The 22697-nt window shown below is 44.1% G+C and overlaps 1 protein-coding gene across 1 annotated transcript in view; it reads left to right on the forward strand.

Annotated features, from left to right (window-relative positions):
* The window catches only part of LOC100774912 (disks large-associated protein 1), a 766677-nt gene that overhangs the window by 741426 nt on the left and 2554 nt on the right, over positions 1-22697 (forward strand). Inside the window, exons 12-13 of the mRNA XM_027397813.2 lie at positions 15681-15772; positions 21301-21453. Of these exons, the coding sequence (XP_027253614.1) occupies positions 15681-15772; positions 21301-21453 (245 nt within the window). The remainder of the gene's footprint in view (positions 1-15680; positions 15773-21300; positions 21454-22697) is intronic.

Consider the following 22697-nt stretch of genomic DNA (forward strand, 5'->3'; position numbering starts at 1 on the left):
CAAATGCCCAGAGATTGGAGTTACAGATGGTTGTGAACTGCCATGCGGGTGCTGGGAATCAAAACCAGGTCTTCCGCAAGAATGGCCAGTGTGCTTAGCCACTGAGCCGTTTCTCCAGGCCCCAGTTTGGTTTTGTTTTTAACTCAGCAACAACTTTCTTCCTATGTAGGTAGGAAGTTCTTAGTTATTGCCTTAGTCTGGTCAGGCTGCTACAGCCAAGGGACTGGACTAGGGAGTCTCAGATCAAGGCGCTGATGGAGCCCACCTTTTAATACCAGCATGGATCCTTCTGGAAGCATTGTCAGGTGGTAGAAAGGTTACACATGCTCCCCCAGATCTCATTTAGGAAGTCACTAATCCAGTTCATGAGATTCCCACCCCCATGACCTAATCATCTTTTTCTATTTTTTATTTTTTTCTTTTGACACAAGGTTTCTCTGTATAGCCCTGGCTGTCCTGGAACTCTGTAGACCAGGATGTCCTTGAATTCATGGATTTCCCTGTCTCTGACTCTCAAGTGCTGGGATCAAAGGCGTGCAATACCACCATCTGGCTCCTAACCATCTCTTCTAGGCTTCTTCCTCAGTGAAGAGTTTCAACATAGAATTCTGAAGGGACACAAACATTCAAATCACAGCAAGTAACTAGCAGTTATCGTTGCCATAAAAGCTTCAAGGATCATCCCCATTGTGCTATGTGGCCTCCAGGGATTAGTGGGTAGGTTTGGCAGGGGTGAGAGCACCAGGTAGATAGCTAGGTGCGCCCCAATTTCCTGTACAGCTTCTAAGACACAGTTTTATTACACAAGCACTTGAAACGGGTCTCCATGTCTCCATTTATCTTATGCCCCAAGCCATAATTTTATCTGCTGGGATTCCCAATTTCTGAGTTAGCTCGTAATTCCAAAGACAAAACAAAAAACAAAACAAAACAAAACAAAAAACCATTGCCAATTTCAGATGATGCAAATCCAAGTTAGTAGGAACCCAGACCTCTGTGGCAAGAAGCGCTCTGAGAACCTGCTGTGTCCTCACACCCCTAAGAGTGGGCAGGAGCCTTTGACAGGTGCCATTTTGTTTGCCCTCCAAAGAGCTCTCTGGCAGTGTCTTATCTGATGTCACAGAACACAGAAGTGTCTGACAGGCCAGGCACAACAGTTGACAAGATAATGACACTGGGTGTTGCTTGGCAAGACCCTCAGGAAAGCCCGCCACATGTATTTGCCCCTGGCTCCTTGACAGTTATCCCTCTATTCTGTGTCCCAAATCCTCTGATTCCTCCTTTCTTTCTTCTCTCTCAGCCCCAGTTCTCTGAGAAGAGCTAAATCCTAAGTAACCAGCTCTTGTTTGTTTGAATTTGTGGATAACAGAGAAAGCATCAAAGCAAAGCAGCTACATCTAGGTTGTCCAGGTCCTATGATGTGTTCTTTGTTTCCTATGCAAAGAAGACATCTCTTCAGGGGCCAGGGTGATTTTTGGCATCCAGTACCCCCCCCCACACACACACACACGCTTTAGCTAAGGTATACATTTCATACGTTCTTTTTCTTGAAAGCAAAAAGACGGAAAAAGAAAAAAAAAATAACCAGCTGTTTAACAAGAATTTCCCAGGAGACCCGGTATTTATAGTCATCCTACATAGTGAGGGGAAGGGAAATTCTGAACACAACACTTGCTTAGTTTTCCTTTAAAGTCCCCAAATTATCCCAGCTTTTCGCTTGCTTATTTTTATTTTATTTATTATTTATATTAGGGTCAGGGTTATAAAAAGTGTTAAGTTTGCCAGGTGGTGGTGGTACATGCCTTTAATCCTAGCACTCAGGGTTAGGAAAGCAGAGGCAGGCTTTAAGTGTGGGGCCAACCTGGTCTACAAAGTGAATTCCAGAACATCCAGGGCTACAAAAACAAAACAACACAAAAAAGTATTGGGTTCAAAGTCAGGGTTAGGATTAGAATTAGGATTAGCCTTAGTGTTAGAATGAGGGTTGGGGTGTGACTGGAGGTTACAGTTAGGGTTAAGATTAGGTTTTAGGTTTTAGGTTAGGTTGTTTGTCTAAAATCTTACTGACCAGCTAGGTTAGATTTTTAGATAGGGTTAGAGTTAGGAATAGGCTTCAGAGTTATCCCATTTTTTTTTCAATATTCCAAATGTTTGATGCATGGATTTAATGCCTCCCTTTGTGCATTTAAAAAATGGTGGGGGAGGGGTGAGATGGATCAGCACTTAAAGGTGCTTGCTACAGAAGCCTGACAATCTAAATCCAGTCCCAGAAATCACATAGTAAAGGGGACAACCCATGTCCACAAGTTGACCTCTAACCCCTACAGGTGTGCTTGGGGGTATGGGTAAGTGCCTGGCACATACAAGCCCTTAGATTCAATTCCTAACAACACATAGACCTGCATAGAAGGCTGTCATGATGTTCACAAGAATATAAGATATTTTACTAAACGTCGTTCTGAGTTCAAAACACAGATGTTCACAGTCCAAAACAGAGAGAAGAGAGGAAGAAAGAAGGGAGGAGGGAGGGAGGAGGGAGGGAGGGAGGGGAGGAGGGAGGGAGGGAGGGAGGGAGAGTACCATAATGAATCTGGCTTGCTGGATTACTACTTGAAGCAACGCAGAGATTTGGGGTGTGGGTCGTTAGAAGAGTCATCTATACGAGAGAAGGAAAGAGCCATCCCATTTTAAGTGCTTTATTCGGTTCATCAGTTATCCTAACTCTGATGGCTACTCCCTGCGAAATGGGTTTTGGCATTCCCAGGCTGGACAATTCTTTCCAATTAACCTGAAGCCCAGAGAAGACAGAAAACAAACCAGCTAGCTTTGGAAGAGTAAAACCATAAATTCCTGGGTGTGTGGAGCTATCACTTCCCCTGATAAAAAAGCAAAGCAGAAAAGACACTGGTCCTTCTTTTAGGCCTTCAGCCCTCCCGATGCATGGTGGTTTGGGGCCAGATAAAAGAATAATGGAAGTCTGCAGAGGACGAGGCTTTCTTCCAGGCAAGGCAGCTGACAGAGCCTCCCCAGCACTTGAGGGAAAATGATACCAGCTCTCCTCAGACAATGCAGCCCTTGTGTGAAACAGCTGTCTTGGGGAGATGGCTCAGCGCTGTTTGACAGCAGTTCGCATGTTACATGGATACGTCTGGGATTATCTAACCAGGAAAGAACCAACCAGATGGAACTGAGCCCTTCTCACTAGGAATGCAGTCTCTGGCCAGTTTGGGGTGGGGGTGGGGTTTTCGGGAAGCAGGCTCAGGTTTCATTGGCTCAAGGATAAAGTACCGGTTTGTTGTACTTGGTAATCTATCTTGGCCTCCTGAAATTCGGACAGCATCTACTCGAAATTTTCAGGCTCTATCCAAGAGACAGATAAACGGCGTGTGTAGGAGTCAGATTAACTCCACTTTAATTTCACCCGGCAGTAGCATCCAGGGCTGAGGATAGCATTCCTAACAGAAGGCTTGTGAGTGTTCCAGACAGGGAACTGGAGGCTGCTGATGACACCCTAAGTCAGCTCTGTCTGCTTTCAGGTTTGGTTACGGAAGCTGTGCATGGTCACTATTGTGGCCAGCTATCCGTGTGATCTCTGGGTTTCTGTCCAGGGCTGCCTCTGACGAATCTGGGTAGCTCATCGGCTGGTAGGTGGTAGACAAAGCTACACTCTGTGAGGCCCTCCCATTCATCAGCCCTGGGTGTGTGGCTAAATGGGGGGCTGCAGGTGTGTCCTGGCTGCTTTCAGTTTAATTATCATCTTACTTTTAAAGTGAGCACTCAAAAGATTTTCTCCTATTCCCAGCAAGCATGCAGACACGCACACGCACATACACACACGTAACACACACACACCATAGCATGGTAGTAAGGGCTAGAGACAAAAAACAAAGAGCATGTGGCACAGACATCAGAAGGCCTCTCTCAGTGGGTGTCCTTCCTGGGGTGAAATGTGGAGCCTGAGCATGGCACTAAGTCATAAAGAAATACTATGAAGTCAAGACAGGACAGATTGTAAACAGAGCCTCAGGTAGCCAGTGAAGCCTGCAGTGTTCTACGGGCTGCAGAGTCAACTGGGCAGGCTCACAGAGCAAGGCCTCTCTTTGCTTTCCCCTATAAGAGCCTTTTATAGGAGGAAGTGCAATGCCAGGGAAACTATACATATTCTAATGAACATGTCTCTATGTAGCCCTGGCTGGAACTTGCACTGTAGACCAGGCTGACCTGGAACTCACAGAGATCTGCCTCCCAAGTGCTGGGCCACCATGCCTGGCTGGCTGTTGTCTTGCAATTCGGTTCAGATTTGGCTCCATCTGGGTGTAGCATCAAGTCCCCAGGTTGAAGGTCAATTCAAAAGACACCCTTTTCTCCCTGCAGAACACATACACACGCATCATGCTATAGATGACAATCTCACAACCCAAACTTAAAAATGCACAGGCTCGGCCGTAAAGAGCATGTACGACTCTTGCAAAGGACCCAAAATTTGGTTTGCAACAGCCACTTTGGGCAGCTCACAGCCTCCTGTAACTCCTACTCCAGGGGATCAGATGGCTGTGACCTTTGAGGGAGCCTGTACATGTGTATATACTGATACACAAACACAAATACGTACACATAGTTTTAAAATATAAAAAGAAGAGATGGCATAAATCCTATGTACCTCTTCTCGGGGTGAATTAATTTGCTTTAATGAATCACAGAACCCAGGGAAACACATTTAACAATCAATTCATTACAGAGGACATTAGAAAGGACACAGTGAGGCCTGTAATATGCTTGCTTCTCAAGCAAGAGTTCTCAGACCAGAGTTCAAGTCCCAGAACTCAGAAAAAGTGTCAGGCATCATGGCGCGCTTGCTTGTACGTACTCCTAGCCCTAGGAAGGTAGAAACAGGAGGGTGCCTGGAGCTGGCCGACCGGCCGGCCATCTAGCCTATTTACTTGAGGTCATGACCAATGAGAGACCCTGTGTCAAAAAAACAAGGTGGGTTAGGTGGGGGTGATGCAAACATTTAGTCCCATCACTCAGGAGGCAGAGGCAAGTGGATCTGAAAGCCCAGACTCAGAGAACTACTTTAGGGACAACTCTGAGGAAGAGGAAGATTTGAGTTTCTATGGCTTTTCTTGGGGAAGAAAAATTCTATTTTCTGCAGGCTGCTTAGTAAAGGAGTTCTTAGCCCTAAGTCATAGCTTTGTGTATGTACATGTATAGCACAAAAAATAAAAGACAGATATTAGGGTTCAAGCTTCTAGCTGAAGATCAGAGAAGCAAAACAGCCAAGCCACTAGCTCTTACCTCTACCCAGCTGAAATGGCTGATCCTGTCTCCACGAATCCTCAGAGGCAAAAGGCTCTGAAGTCCTATCTCTTCCTCCTGATATTCCTCTTTCCATCCAGGCATATCCCTCCTGTCTCCACCTCCCTAGGGCTGGGATTAAAGGCTTGGGATCCCAAGTGCTGAGATCACCTTTGTGAGAGCTGTTTCTCTTAGGACTGGATCAATTTCGCATACTCAGTGTGGCCTTGAACTAACAGAGATCCATCTACCTCTTAATCCTGAGTCTTGGCATTAAAGGTGTGTGCCACCACTGCCTGATCTCTATAGCTTGAGGCTGGCTTTGCTTTCTGAATCCTTAGGCAAGCTTTAATAAGTCATAAATCTCACCACATACGTGTATACTGACATGCACATAAACAGATGTCAGAAAAATAAAAAATATATAAATGATTTTATTTAGCTCATTTTTTTTCCGTATTTGGGGATTTTTGTTTGTTTTTAATTCTACATTTACTTATGGGATGGGAGGAGGACATGTACCAAAGCATGTGTATGGAGGTCTGAGGAAAACTGTCTGGAGCAGGCTCCCTTCCTTCCATCATGGGGGGAGGGCTTGGTGGGTGTCTAGGGATCAAGCTCAGGTCGTCGGGCTGCATGGTGAGCACCTAACTCTCTAAGCTGTCTCACCAGCTCTGTTTGTTTGTTGTTGCTTTTAGACATAGTCTCACTGGCTTGGCACTCAGGGCAATCCTCTTGCCTCAGCCTTCCCAGGGCTAGAGTTTCCCAGGTGAGTTACCACACCTGGCTTCATTCAGCTTCCAAAGACACTGTCTTTATTTGCGTATGCAACATGTGATGTTGACAGTTTGTGGCTGGTGTATGTTGATCCAAAGTCTAACCACCTTAAAATTAAAACTCTTTTTTTTTTTTTTTTACAAGGGGAATTGTGGAAACTCAATGAATTCTTGCACTTTTCAGAAACTCACTTACATTCCCCATGCTGTTCTCTGATTCTTGAGCTCAGGAGAGCCTCCTGCCTCAGTTCTAGAGTGAGGGGGACGGCATACCTGCAGCACCACATTCAGCCTAAACTCACTTTTAAAAAACCAAAACAGGGACTGGGGATGCAGCTCAGCTGGCAAAGTGCCTGCCTAGCATTCATTAAGCAATAAGTTAGCGTGCTCCGGTGCCAGATACATCAGGCATGGTGGGTGGCATTTGCCTGTAGCCTGCAGCAGAAGGGGAGACAGGAGAGTCAGGAGTTCAGGATCATCCACCCACATGGGAACTCTTCTAACAGTGCAGAGGGTCTCCCTGAGAATTTGGTTCTTTATATGTTAGCAGCCAAAAAAGTTTTGACTCCTTAAAAAAGGAAAGCAAGAGCTAGAGATATGGCTCCGCTGTTAAGAGCACTGGCTGCTCTCCAGAAAACTCAGGGTCATTTCCCAGCACCCACACGGTAGGTGACAGCCACCCATAACTCCAGGTCTAGGAGATCAACAACCTTCTCTGCCCTCTGTAGGCACTGGGCGTGCATACGGTATGCAGACATCCATGCAGCCAATGCCCAAACACATAAAATAAAATAATAGATTAAGAAACAAACAGCAGGTACAGACTGGGATACAGATAGCTCTTGCCTTGTGTATTCAAGGCTCCGGGTTCAATTCCTGGCACCACCACGAATACCAGTAATAGTAAATAAATAAATAAATAAATAGATGGTACTCCTATGAAATATAGCATCAGCCAGTAAGAGAACAGACCAGACTGTGTGACAGAGACACACTGTGACAGCACCTCTGATCTATAAGTATATGAGAAGTAGCCTCTGAGCCACAGAGTGAAGAAACTGCAGCAAGGATGTACAGACAGTCTGATACAGATTTGTACTGACAACAAACCCATGTGGCTTTAAAGTAGGAAGGCTGGATTCACATTCTCCCCTACTCTTCTCTCTTCCTTCACCCCAAAAGTCTACAGAATGAAAAGAAAAAAAGCTAAGTGGTTAAGGAGGAGCCCAAACTTGGGTGCAGATAGCCTTTGATTTAAAATGGCAGGTGTTTCGGTGATTGATAGATATTGGGATTCTGAGCTTTGCCTTCTCTTAGGCTGGCCACATGCTGGAGTGCCCTCTCTAGTTAAAGTGAACAGTAGCAGCCACCTGCTCCCAACAGCTACTAGGTCAGGGAAGGTCACAACTGAGACTGCACAAGGATGCTTCGCTAAGATCAAAAGGCTAGTGAATTAGGAACTTGGCTGCCTTTCCAATTTTGATGACCTTATTGGGATATAATGGAGGAACATCCCCATGAGGTAACTTACTTCATCCACAGACATGTTCAGCCTATCCCACAGGCCTGACACTTTCAGGGTGGGTGTCTAGGCACAAGAAGGTAATCCCAGCACTTGGGACAGACAAGCAGGAGAATGGCGAATTCAAAGACTACCTGAGATACCTAGTGAATTAGAGGTCAAATGTGGCAGTGCAAGACTTTAATCCCAGCACTCATAAATCAGGGGCAGGTGGGTCTTTGTGAGTTTGAGGCCAGCCTGGTCTACCTACTGAGTTCCAGGGCAGCCAAAGCTATGTAGAGAGACCCTGTCTCAAAAATAAATAAACGTAGCTCAGACTGTACCACTTAACTACTCAACAGTAATTTAAATGTACAAGTGCAGATTAAGATACATGGGACTAGGGTAATTTAGGTTAATTTTATTTGGGGAGAAGTCACTTACATGAGAAACTGATAATCCACAAGTTCCAGCTCCGAGGATCAACACCCCACTGCTCTCCATGAACTGACTGGGACCAAGAGAGAGCAAGCCTGGTTCTGGGTGGTGTAAGAAAAAACAGAAAAGAGTAAAAATCTAGTCTATATTGTTGCTGTTAACTTGGTTGTTGTTGTTGTGTGTGTATGTGCGTGTATGTATATATTTGCTTGTGTAAGAGTGTGTGTTTACTTGTGTATGGATGTAAGAGTGTGTGTTTGCTTGTGTATGTGTAAGACTGTGTTTGCTTGTGTGTGTGTGTAAGAGTGTGTGGTTACTTGTATATGTGTGCGAGAGTGTGTGTATGTGTGTGTTTGCTTGTGTATGTGTGTGTAAGAGTGTGTGGTTACTTGTATATGTGTGCGAGAGTGTGTGTATGTGTGTGTTTGCTTGTGTATGTGTGTGTAAGAGTGTGTGTTTGCTTGTGTATGTGTGTGTAAGAGTGTGTGGTTACTTGTATATGTGTGCGAGAGTGTGTGTATGTGTGTGTTTGCTTGTGTATGTGTGTGTAAGAGTGTGTGTTTGCTTGTGTATGTGTGTGTAAGAGTGTGTGGTTACTTGTATATGTGTGCAAGAGTGTGTGTATGTGTATGTTTGCTTGTGTATGTGTGTGTAAGAGTGTGTGGTTACTTGTATATGTGTGTGAGAGTGTGTGTATGTGTGTGTTTGCTTGTGTATGTGTGTGTAAGAGTGTGTGTTTGCTTGTGTATGTGTGTGTAAGAGTGTGTGGTTACTTGTATATGTGTGCAAGAGTGTGTGTATGTGTGTGTTTGCTTGTGTATGTGTGTAAGAGTGTGTGGTTACTTGTATATGTGTGCAAGAGTGTGTGTATGTGTGTGTTTGCTTGTGTATGTGTGTAAGAGTGTGTGTTTGCTTGTGTATGTGTGTAAGAATGTGTGTATGTTTGCTTGTGTATGTGTGTGTGAGAGTGTGTGTTTGCTTGTGTGTGTATGTATGTGTGTAAGAGTGTGTGTGTGTGTAAGAGTGTGTGTTTGCTTGTGAGTGTATGTATGTGTGTAAGAGTGTGTGTAAGAGTGTGTGTGTGTTTGTGTGTAAGAGTGTGTGTTTGCTTGTGTGTGTATGTATGTGTGTAAGAGTGTGCGTGTGCGTGTGCGTGTGCGTGTGCGTGTGCGTGTGCGTGTGCGTGTGCGTGTGCGTGTGCGTGTGCATGTGTGTGTGTGTGGTTTTGGAGGGATGACATAGAGTCCATAGCCAATTTAGTTTATTTCCAAACTTATCCCTGCAGTGAGGCTTCAAGGATTACATGGGTGCATGGACACCACCTATGCAGTCGAGGAGCTTGTGGTCAGGTTGGAAATCAAGCCCACAGCCACCCTGAGCTGGAAGGATGAGCAAATGCAGAGGCCACTATGCACAGGAATTTAGGGGAAATGAGGAGGAAGAGGTGTGATGAGTGGTCCTCAGACAGACAGGTACTTAGTGAAGAAGCTGGCTGTTCTCGAACCTACCACCCGTATGTCAAAGAAAGCAGTGTGGAAAGGAGCACAGTAGACACACTGCAGTAGAGGTGGCAAGCCATTCGACAGTTTCTACCTGGTGTGTTCACTGAGGGTCCCTTTACCACGGGAGACAGCTAGATGGACTCCTACATGGTGAGTACATAGTTTCTAGTCTTCTGGGACTCTACATAAAAGGTGTAAGAAATGTGTCTTCAATTTTCCTCTTCCTGCCTACAATTCAGATAGTAAGGTCATGACGAAGGGAGACAGGGCTGCAGACATTTCTTCCACACTGCAGCTCTGCACCCCTTGTGGAGCTTCTAGTGGCACAACCCAGGCATAGTGGCAAGCACACGCCTATAATCCTAGCACTGGGGGTTGCAGACAGGATAATCAGGAGTTGAAGGTTATCTTCGGCTGCATAACAAGTTTGAGGATGTATGTATGTTCTTTTCGGTGTCTGAGGCATCATGGCTGTGGAATTGGGCAGAGCTGAGACCAAGCCAGCCATGGTGGCTTTAAGTCTAGTACTTGGGAGTCAGGAGGCAGAGGCAGTTGGATCTCTGAGTCAGCTCAGTCTACATAGTAAGTTTCAGGCAAGCCAAGCCTGTATAGTGAGACTCTGCCTCAAGAAGGAGGAGGAAGAGAAGGAGGAAGAAGAGGAGGAGGAGGAGGAGGAGGAGGAGGAGCCAGGCTGTGGTGGCACTTGCCTTTAATCCCAGCACTTGGGAGGCAGAGGCAGGTGGATCTCTGTAAATTTGAAGCCAGCCTGGTCTACAGTCCAAGTTCCAGGACAGCCAGGGCTACACAGGGAAGCCTTGTCTCAAAAAACCAAAGAAGAAAAGAAAAAGAGAGAGGGGAGGAGGAAGGAAGGAAGGAAGGAAGGAAGGAAGGAAGGAAGGAAGGAAGGAAGGAAGGGAGACCCAGTTCTCTTGGAATATGGAAAGGTACATAGGGTTGCTGTGCTGAAGCATTTGAATGCTCATCTATTATGTGCGTGTGTTTGTTTGTTTGTGTTTTAAGTGCTAAGAATTGAGTTCGAAGCTTCACACACTCTGAGCTACACATTCAGCCCTGAAATTTCGACTCAGCAAAAAGCCAGGCATATTCCCAAGGGAACTGGTCTCTGTTTTGGCTCACTGGCACCAGCACACGGAAACTCCTCATAGCAATTGTTCATTCACCCCTGTGTCTTTCTCTACCATCTCTATGTTCCCAAAATAAAAACCATATCCCACGCAGGCAAGCGGGAAAAGAGGAGAGTCGGTCTTTTTTAAATGTCTCGGTCTTTAATTCAATATAGCCCCGGATTTCAAAGCATAGTTTGCATCGACGCCCCTCCCCACAGAAGTCGTTCTCTGCTTCTCATTATGACATATAATCTTAAAAGAAAAACATGGGGCTTGTAATTTACTCTAACCATCTCTGTGCAGTTAGCCCCAGACCCTCTACTTTCTTCACAGCGGACATGACCTTGCGCTCAGCCACTGTGTCTGGGTCTTTTCTCTTCTCATCTTCAGATTCCCATGGTAGCTCCTTAGACCCCTGTCCTATTGTCCAGTGGCACTGGCTAGAAAGTCAATATTTGGTTTGACTTTGCTTTGCTGTTTTGGGACAAGGTCTCACTAAGTAGCAGCTTGGCTTAGTCCTGAACTCAGAATCCTCCTGCCTCAGCCCCCCTGAGGACGTGCTGCCACACCTGGTTCTAGAAAGTGTTGATAATCAAGAGAAATCACACTCCACAGATTTTTAAGTGCTATGCATAGATACCATGGAATGTTACCGAGCCTTAAAAAGAAGAAGAAGACCCTGTGTGACAACATGGGTAACTCGGAGGACCCTGCGTTAACTGAAATAAGCCAGTCAGGGAAGATAAATACTTTATGGAGGGAAATTCAGCTGGTGCACGGAAACACAACTGGAATCCCAGATACTCTGGAGCCTGATGTAGGGAGGATAGATTGACTTAGGGAAGTTGAGGCCAACCTGGGCTATGCAGTAAGACCCTGGTTCTAAATAAATCAATAATAAAATAAATAAGGCAAATTCATAGAGTGAATCAAAGAACAGAATGGAAGGAGAGACCCTACCTCAAAAAACAAAACACGGAGTTAGGCATGCGGCGCCACGCCTTTAATCCTAACATTCAGGAGGCAGAGGCAGGTGGATCTCGCTGAGTTCAAAGCCAGCCTGGTATACAGAGTGAGCTTCAGGACACCAGGACTACAAAAACAGAACCTGTCTCCAAAAACAAGAAACAAACAAGCAAAAAAGAAAGAAAGAAAAGGAGAAAAGGAAAGAAGGAAAAGAAACAAGGGCTGGAGAGACAGCTCAGTGGTTAATCGCACTGGCTGCTCTTGCACAAGACCCAAGTTCTAGTCCCAACACTCACATTAGGGAACTCACAATCCCCTATAACTGTAGTTAAAATGGATCTGATACCCTATTCTGTCCTCTATGGGCCCCCTATACACACATGATACACATGTGTACATCCAGGCACACACATGCACAGACAATAAAAATCAATTTTTAAAACCGGAACAAGCCAAGAAAGAGTGACACAAGCCCTTAATCCCAATACTCGGAAGTCAATGGCAGGTGGATCTCTGTGAGTTTGAGGCCAGCCTGGTCTACAGAGCGAGTTCCAGGAGAGACAGGGATGCATAGAGAAACACTCTCTGAAAAAAAGTGTGGGGGGGGCGTGCCTTCTGTATGCTGTTCGTTAGAATATGTTTCTCTTATCGGTTGATGACTAAAACACTGATTGGCCAGTAGCCAGGCAGGAAGTATAAGTGGGGCTGCCAGACTAGGAATGCTGGGAAGAGGGAGAGAGAGAGGAATCTCAAAGGAGTCAACAGGGAGACACCATGTAGCTGCCAAGGAAGAAAGGGGACCGGGCATCACCAGTAAGCCCAAGACCATGTGGAAATACATAGATTAATGAATATGAGCTAATAGTTAAGAGAGAGCTATCCAATAAGAAGCCTGAGCCACTGGCCAAGCAACTTATAATTAATATAAGTCTTTGTGTGTTTCTTTGGGACCGAAGGGTGGTGGGACTAGGTGGAAAAGAAACTCTATGTGTGTGTGTGTGTGTGTGTGTGTGTGTGTGTGTGTGTGTGAGAGAGAGAGAGAGAGAGGAGAGAGAGAGAGAGAGAGAGAGAGAGTAGCTTAAAGGGCTCTTAGTTCTTATCTTTCCAGAGGGTACCTCAGTGACATCTGTAATATGATAGAAGAGTCCCTCTCTACTTTATCTCTATTCTAATGCTTTCTTCTAGGCAAGGAGGAGAGCGGTCAGGAAGGAAGGAGCTACACTTGACCCTGTAGGGGAAAATTGGTTCCTTTGGGGAAAGCATATATATATTAATACTCAATTTCTTTGAATGGAAAATTATCGGGGTCCTTGAAAGTATTTTGTTTCCAAATTTAAAAATGGTGGCAAAAAATTAATAAATAAATAAAAAGAGGGAGCCAGTGAGATGGCTCAGCAGATGGCTCAAGGAGCCTGCTACCCAGCCTAATGGCCTGAACTCAGTCCTCGGGACCTACAAGACTTTTACCACCTAGAGAGAGAGCACACACTCCTGCAGGCTGTCCTCTGAACCCTACACACGCATCGTGGTACACATGTGTGTGCACACACACATACACACAGTAAGTGTGGTACTCATGTGTGTGCACACACACAATAAGTGATGTGCACAGACTTAACGAGGTAAATAAAATAACTAAATAAAAAGCAGTGGCATTATAAAATCGTGGCTGTCAAGACAGCCTGTTCCCATGTTGTAGCTGAGACCCCAGAGTGTGTTTGTTGCTCATTTGCATTCTGTTTCCTAGGAGACAGAGGAAGAACGCTGTGTTGTCTAACTCCACGGAAGGGGACTGCCCCCCTTCCCCTGTGCTCTCTACCAGGACGCAAAGCCCAAGAAGGCAGGGACCTTGTCCTGCTAACCACTGTCATATACCGTTAGTGTCATGCGCGCCACGCTGTACCCTCACTAATATTCGCTGGCAGCGTGAATGAATACACAGAGCCCACAAGGCCCGTCCCTGCCCTGTAACTAGATTCCACAAGTCCTGTCAGGCTCCTCTGCCCCTTTTTTGGCCTTGGCTTTGGCCTCGAGGGCCAGGCTAGTTGCTTCAAGGCTAGTCACCACCTTGCTGTGAAACAATACTGAGTTCAAGAGTGACCCTGGAAAGACGCCCTAAGTGTAGGCCTGCCCCAGAACTTTCCAGAGTTTCATTTGATTAACTGCATCCCCAACAGAAGTGTTTCGCCTCCTACCCCACTGAGTTTTGACCTGGGGCATTACAGAGCAGAGTCCAAATGTTTAGCAAGATGTATCTTTCTTACGATTCTCCTTGCATAATGGACTTGCCACCTTTTGCTTTTTCTTCTTGCTTCCACTGGTGTTTGTTTTTCAAGGAGTGTGTGGCACTTTCCGACCAGGTGTGGTGTGGGAAACACAAAGTGAATCAGAAATCCAGATTCATACCTGTCTACATTGTAAATAGGAGGTCACCCAATTGAGGTGCTCCTATTTTATTTTATTTTATTTTATTTTATCTTATTTATTCATTTTGGTTTTTTCGAGACAGGGTTTCTCTGTGTAGCTTTGGAGCCTATCCTGGCGCTTGCTCTGTAGACCAGGCTGGCCTCGAACTCACAGAGATCCGCCTGCCTCTGCCTCCCGAGTGCTGGGATTAAAGGCATGCGCCACCAACGCCCAGCATGGGGTGCTCCTTTTATGTCCTCTGACATGGTACAGGCATTCAGATATGATTGAGACCTCTTGGCTCACAGTTTTGACTTGTCCACTGCAGTACCTCAAGGAGATAGAGGCAAGTGGATCTCTGTGAGTGTAAGAGCAGCCTGGTCTACATAGTGAGTTCCAGGAGAGCCAGGCTATGTAGCGAGACCCTGTATAAAATAATAATAATAATAATAGTTAAAAATAAAAAGGGAGAAACCTCATTCAACTGATTTTCCAGTGAAAGAGGAAGACATCAAGTTCTGGAAGGACTTTAAAAGCAGAGCTTGGAGCTGCAAGTCAGGGAGACACTATGACTTGACAGAGGCTACAAATGTGTGTCCCCAAGCAGCCTGGCATGACTGGGAACATATAAACATAGAAGTGCTCTGACTTACCAGTGAGGATGCGGAAATATTTGAACAAAACCTAGGAAGAACATGCATCTCGAATTTGGGTCTGGCCTGGCATTTTGAATCCAGTACAGGAAATTACTAAAAAGCCCTGGGCAATGCCCCCTTGCTTTGTTTTCTCCTGACCTTGTGATAGAGAAAAGGGAGTGTGAATCTTTAGATTGAAGCCAACAGTGAGATTGCTTGAATCCTATACTATCTCTTCCAGGCAAAATCCCCAACCTAGCCTAGCCAAGCCTCAGGGGGTCTGGGCTCTCTCTAGGCTCCGTTTGTGGGAGGTTTCTGTCCACTCAGGGACAGGAGGGCAGTTTGCTGCATGGCAGAGCTCCAGGAGGGGCAGCTGCAAGGGCTGGGAGTGCTGGGGGAGGTTTGGGGACACTCAGACCTGGGCCTCTGCAGAGGCCCTCAGAGGCAGTTACTTGCAGCGGGCCAAGACTCGACACCAAACCGATGTTAATACGAAAGGGGACAGCAAAGTGGAAGCTGGTGTGCCCTGGGCAAAGGCTGAATCCCATCACTCCCTCGCCAATTCACTTGTCAGAGAACGAAAGTGACTGGAAAATGCTGGATTAGGGACCGGTTAGGGTGATTAGGAGATTCTTCCCCTAGCAGATTCCTTCCCACCTAGCAAGCTAGTATTGCTTTTCTTGCATTTGAATCCGAATTAGAAAAGCAAGCCAGCAGATCAGGATCGCAGACTCGTGTGACACTTGTCTGGACCGTGAAAGGAACGCTATTTGTCTCTCTTTGTGGACAACACAGTGCTGTGGCGGGAAAACTCCAGTTCTCCCAAGAAACCAGAGCGATAAACATGTGCTTTTCCAAGTTGACTTAGTGCTTGAACCCAGTAGCCGAGGGTTTCATGGACCCGGGTGGGTGTGGGCACACAGTGTGTGCTGTTTTTCCCAAACTGTGACACCATAACTTGCTCTTTGCTTTATTTACCAAACTTAGTCTTAACATTAAGTTATCATGTAAACTTCCGTGTCTGCTCTTTTCAGTTCTAGGGAAAATCCGAACTGCAGTTGGCAGCGCCCAACTTCTCATGGCGCAGAAATTCTACCAGTTCAGAGAACTGTGTGAGGAGAACCTGGTAGGTACCATTCGCATCTCTGTGACTCCTTGCTAACACAGCCCAGAGAGACCTTGTCCTCAAGACTGGCCCAGCCAAAGCAAAAACTCAGTTTGCACCAAGTCAAGTCAAGGCTTATTGGAGTCTTTTAACAGAAGAATCTGGCTTCCTGATTTTCATTAAATAAACAAACAAAAACCCCACTTTGACACTTACATAATCTTAGGGGCAAAATTAAATTAAAAACTCCATTTCCTGATTTTTTTTTGTACTGAAAATTTTCCATGTTCCTAGATTTTGTAAGATGCTTTTTGATTTTTTTAATCTTGCCAAAACATGGAGCAACTGGTGTTTTCCTGAATACTATTACAAAGGTAACTATTTTGGCTCATGACTCTCTTTCTAAAATGGCCATCAGGGACTGTGTCTGATTGGAGTTTTGTTTTAACTCAAAGGCCAGAGGTTGAGCGTATCGCCCTGAGGCAAGTGAGTGTTCCATCTACCTCTGTCATGCAAAAACAAAGGAAGGAAAACCCAAACCAGCAACAACAGCAATAGCATTTGCAAATTTGATGATGAAGTAAAGGTCGAGAGCCTCTTTCAGAGAGGCCTCTATCCTCCAAGGGTGACTCTACAAACACAACTGTTGTTGGCCAGGCTCACACCAAAACAAAGCAAAGGAAAAGCAACTTATTTGATGTGTGGAAAGTGAAAACATGATTGACATCTAAATGGCCCAGATAAGGCTTTAGAGTTTTAACTCTGTGTCCTAGGAACTGCATTTTCTCCTCAAAGGAATCTAAGCCAGAGCTGGCAAGATGGCTTCTGGGTAAAGGGCCTTGCAGACAAGAACTCACATGGCAGACTCACAAGAGGACCAACTCCCAAAACTGTTCTTATACACATACATACCACACCACACCACACCACACACTGTGGCATGTGCACCAACCCCATTCTCACCCACTCATACTCACACCAAATAAATGTAAAAACAGAGAATTAATGAGTAAGTTCCCAAGTGTACAGTATTGTGCAAACTTTAAAGATGAAATTGCAGGTACCTTTTTTTTTCTTCTTAATGTGTACAGATTTCTGGAAATTGTCAAGTTCATGAAAGCCAGCTTTTAACATCTCACCATTCCTCAGAGTGGCAACTATGACCACTAGAGAATGTCCCTGTCTATGGTAACACCACAGCAACAGGAAGATAATTGGTACTGCCCAAGCCAGGCCTCTGAAAGAGCAAATACAGCACCAAATGTGACCAGATGCCCTGGGTAGCTCCTCAGAATGGTCATTTGGAGTTACTAGTGGCATTAATTATTTTTATGCTTTATAGATGGGCTAAATAAGCATAAAAAGTTAAGAAACTTAGCTACCAGCCTATGGTAAAAAGCAAAGCCAAGAATCAAACCCTTGTCTGTTCAGGCTCCATCCCCATAAATCCCAGGCAGGATTTGAATTCTGTCCCTCACCTTTGCAGAAAGGAGTCATCCCAGGAAACAGTGTGACCTGGTGGTAGCTCCACTTAGCACTACAGCTGTATGAAAGTGACTCTGAGGGGCAGCAAGATGGCTCAGAAGGTGAAGGAGCTTGCTGCCAAGTCTGATGACCCAAGTTTGATCCCTGGTACCCATAAGATGGAAAGAGAGCACCAGCTCCTACAAGCTGGCATCTGACCTCCACTTACTTGTCCTGCCACCACCACCCCCAGCACATTCACACGATAAATAAATGTGTGTGTGTTTTTAAAAAGTGACTGTAGGGCTGGTCAGAGCCAGGTGCAGCTGGTCTTTCTTTAGTTCCTCTTCCTTTGAGAGGGAAAAAAGAGAAAGCAGTTTGAAAACATATTTGTCCCAGAGTAGATTCTCAAGCTTAGAGTGAATGATATTTGTTTTTGCCCAGCATAACTAAACCGGGGGACCCCCCATCCCCCAACGCTCCCTCTAATCTCAGAGATGATCTGGTTTAGATTCAGCTGCACTGCCATATGACTCATGCTGTCCTACAACCGCTGGGTAAGAGAATGGCTGGCGCTTACCCTCTTTGTTTCCTCATTTGTCTTTTTGACAACACAGGGCAGAGAGATTCCTTTGGGGCAAGACCTTGCCCATGATATAGAGCTAAGCATATTTAAGGAACTGCTTGGGCTACTGAACTGTAGGTCGACCATGCCCAAACCCCAAAAAGACCAAAATCAGAAATCCTTTGAAATCTAAAACTTTGGGGACACCAAGGCATTGATACAAGGCAGATATACATCTGACCTCCTACAACATGTCACAGTCAAAATACAGGCACACTAAAAATGTATACAATACCTTCAGGCTGTGTGTACAAGGTGTATGTGACATATACATGAACCTTCACACATTAAGTATTCTAGCTCCCGGGTAATCTCTATATTGAGAAGCAAACATTTCCAAATCCTATGAACTCCAACACCTCAACATCTGGTCCCAAGGGTATCAAATAAGAGACACTCTGTACTGTTTCTCTCATTGGTGCTAAAATAATACAATGGTAAAAAGCTCATGACCCAGGTAATGTCACTGAACTCCAAAATATGAACCGTTTAGTTTTCCATTATGGATAAGGCTAAATATGTTGAGAAATCATAAGCTATTGAGAAGTGCTTTGTCAAATCTACTATCCATACTGAATGTTGAGGGTTTGTTTGTTGTTTTTATCCCTGCTGGACTTTTGTTGTTTGCCATGTAGTCTCAAACTTGAGATGTTTCTGTTTCAGCTTACTTAAGTGATAGGATAATTGGTGTTTGCTACCACACCCCTTGAAGGGCTTTTGTTCTAGTTGCTGTTTACTATGTGAAAATATTACAAAGAACCCCTTTTGTTCATTCAAGTATCATTATAATCCTTTTTATGTTTTGCTATATTTGTTCTATTTTGGTTTGTTTTGAGCCCAAGGCCTTGAGCATGGACCGCTAAAACCACACTCACTCCCTATCCCTAGAATAGATTTTAATATTGAACCAAGCACTTAAAAACCCTAAAATTCATTTATTCCAAAGAATCTCACAGCCAAGAATAGTTTCAGAACTCTGCACACATCAATGCATCTTTATTTGCATTTGCTTTGAAAGAGGTCAGTCATCCTCAGATGTAAATGTGTTCCCAACCTTGATACAATTAGATGGTCAACAACCTTAAATTCTGTGGTACTATTTTTCTTGGGGTTAATTTTAAAAGTCCAAGATGGCCTCAGTTATCACAGGATGTGGGGTTTATAGTTGTTTATAATACTAAGAAATAACGAGAAATGACACCAGCCAGAAACCCCTGACCGGTGGAGGGGAGGGAGACTCTGGCTGTCTGACCTCAATGCCTTCAGCTGCTTTTGCAGATGGCCTTTGGCAATGACAGTGATAACAGATTACAGAGACAAAGAAAGTCAACTCCTGAGCCAGGTGTGATAACTGGCTCTTACAGTTTTCCCACTCAGGAGACCAAGGTAGGAGGCTGGAGATTTCTAGGCCAGCATAAATTACACAGCAAGCTCCTAAGCAAACAAATGAACAAAAATCAATTCTCAGCTGGATTCAGTGGGTTAAAGGTACTGACTTCTCAAACCCCATGACCCCAGTTAAATTCCTGGAATCCACACAAAGGTGGAAGAGGAGAACCAACTCCATAAAGTTGTCCTTTGACCTCCACACACATTTTGTAGTACACACACACACACACACACACACACACACACACACACACACACACCACATACACACACACCACACACACACATATATATATACATATGTACATACATAAACATACACACACACACACACACACACACACAGGTATGGCACAAAAGATAATGATTTTTGTTTGTGTGTTTGTTTGTTGGGGGGTGAGGGTTGGAGGTTTTTTTTCCAGACAAGGTCTTACTATGTAGCTCTGGCTGTCCTGGAATTCACTATGTAGACCAGGCTGGCTTCCAGTTCACAGACCTGCCTAGCCTCCAAAGTCCTGGGATTAAAGGCATGCCCTGTTGATAATAACATTTTATTTTATTTTATTTTATTTTATTTTTGTTTTTGTTTTTCAAGACAGGGTTTCTCTGTGTAGCTTTGGAGCCTATCCTGGCACTGGCTCTGAAGACCAGGCTGGCCTCAAACTCACAGAGATCCGCCTGCCTCTGCCTCCTGAGTGCTGGGATTAAAGGTGTACACCACTAACATCCGGCCAAAATTTTTAAGTAACTCTTTAATTGTTTTTGGGGGCTGGAGAGATGGCTCAGTGGTTAAGAGCACTGGTTGCTCTTCTAGAGGTCCTGAGTTCAATTCCCAGCAACCATATGGTGGCTCACAACCATCTATAATGAGATCTTGTGCCCTCTTCTGGCCTGCAGGCAGACATACAGGCAGAATACTGTATACATAATAAAAATCCTTAAAAAAAAAAAAAAAAAAAAAGAGGACCCAGATTGGGTTCCCAGCACCCACATGGCAGCTCACAACTGTCTGTAATCTAACTCGAAGTGATTTGACACCCTCATACAGACATAAATGCAGGCAAAACACCAATGCACATAAAATTTTAAAAATTTTAAAATTTTTTTAAAATTATTTTTTGTTGTTTTTTTTTTGTTGTTGTTGATGACTTGTTTTTTTTGTGACAGGGTTTCACTGTGTAGCTTTGGATATCCTAGAACTCACTCTGTACACCAGAGTGGCCTTGAACTCAAAGATCCACCTGCCTCTGCCTACCGAGTACTGTTATTTAAAGGCATGTGCCACCGCTGGCTGGGAAAATGTCAGTTCTTAAACACTGAAGAATAATTGCTATTCTAGAAAGGGAATCATTACCAACACACATATGTATGTGTAAAGATAATGTCTTCTGACATTTGCTATGTTTAAAACTAGCTGATTTCCAATGAGTCATATGATAAAATGGTTCTTTATTATATGTATCAGCAACATCTCAATTACTGAGCATGTAATTGTTTTAGGGGCTATGTATATGTCTCCAAGGTTGATCATTGGCTTCAAGTATACAAACTCTGGGCTCAGTCTCTTGAAACATAAAAGCCTTACCAAAGTACTTTGAAAATACCTTATTGCTCATCAATTCTGTACCCTAGTATTTCACTCAACAAGAATCCTAAAACTAATCTCATTCTAGAATCCTCATCTATTCTCTGAACAAACTGTGTGGCATGAAATTACATGTGATTTTTTTTCAAAGATAGTATTTTTTCATTTAAATATATTGTTTTAAAATGCATACAGTAAGAGATAATTCTGGATTTTTTTTCAAATGTTTATAGGCTCTCCCCACTAATCAAACTGAAACAACTGTTCTGTTTTAAGGACAGAGGAATTTTAACAACCTTGACATTTTGAAAAGCAGAGACTGGAATGGGGCATGTATACAATTACCATTTGTAGCCTCACTTTTTTATCTCTTATCTAAAACCAAAAGGAACCCAGCCTCCTAAAGTTCTTTGAAATGTTTGAAAATGCTGTTCTGGCCCTGTTTGCTGCCTCTAAAGCATCAATATTTTTCTCTCTTTTGTACAGAATCCCAATGCTCATCCAAGACCCACTTCCCAGGATTTGGCGGGGTTTTGGGACATGCTGCAGTTGTCCATAGAAAACATTAGTATGAAATTTGATGAACTTCATCAGTTAAAGGCCAATAATTGGAAACAGATGGATCCTCTTGACAAGAAGGTAGAACAATGTAGATTTTGTATGGTTCATTTAAAAACCTGCACAAACACCGGACAGTCTAAATAGGGCTCTGCATCCAGTCCTGCTGTTTACAATGTGAAATGGAGCTGGCATCCTATTCATTTCATTGTAATGACAATGTTTACATACTAATCACTTGGGATATTATATCTGTAATGTGTGTCAGGCATATTTTTGAAGAAAAAAAAAACCTGTCTTTGTGAATTGGAAAGTGGGAATGTGGCTTTTCTTTATCTTTTTTATTTACTTCTGCCTCCTTCATTTTTTCTTTTTCTTCCTTTTTTCTTTTCCTTTCTCCTCTTCCTCCTCCTCCTTCTCCTCCTCCTCCTCCTCCTCTTCATCTTCTTCTCTGGTTTAACTTTAAGCTAAACCACTTTAGACACTGGAAGGAACTGCCTCGGTTTTGCTTTCTAACCTGAAATAAATGATCTCTTCAGTGCATGGTTCCATAGAGCAAGAATTCAACTTCCTTACACCCTCAGGATGTGTTTCTGAGAAACAAGGGAAACCCTGAGAACTAACTGGCTGACAATCATAAACACAGTAACAAAGAAGTTACTGACACTGCAGTCTAAAATGCTCACTATGAAGCTGACTGTCATCTTAAATGTTGGGATTTTTTTCTAACATTGATTGATTTGCCTGGGGAGATATTGTTCCCTGGGAGGGGGGGTCTTCATGCAACAGTTTAGAAATAAAGACTTAAATTATTTTAATTAATCAATAATAACTTCATATTTGATTACTGTGGTTCCACCAGGCTTCTACAAGGATCGAATGTCTGCCTTCCCAGGCTGATCTACCCTGTATGAGGTTTTTTAAAACAACTTTTGTTCTCCTATGACCCAAAGTCAAATAGTTCCAAGAGATACCTCTGAAAAGGAGAGACGGCTATTCACTCAGAGCAGTGAGAGCCCTGCCCTTTTGGGTCTCCTGACCCATCAAGAGCCAACAGTAATCCACTGTCATCCATCGCTTCCAGATGTATGGGGTCAGTAGGCACCCAGGACAAACCCAGTCCCAAAGCACTGTCTATAAGGAGGGTAATGTCGTCACCACTACCCACCGTCTCCAATTCTATGACCATCCAACTGGGGGGCTTAGAACCAAGCTTGAAGTACCATTGATGTGTGTGTGGCTTCTACGTTGAGAAGCCAAACATTGTACTTCTTCTAGTTTTCTTTATGTGTAAAACTATCTGCTGGCAATTTGGTCTTAAAAGT

Source organism: Cricetulus griseus, chromosome 2 (genome assembly GCF_003668045.3).
Source record: "Cricetulus griseus strain 17A/GY chromosome 2, alternate assembly CriGri-PICRH-1.0, whole genome shotgun sequence".
In the NCBI taxonomy this organism is placed as follows: Eukaryota; Metazoa; Chordata; class Mammalia; order Rodentia; family Cricetidae; genus Cricetulus; species Cricetulus griseus.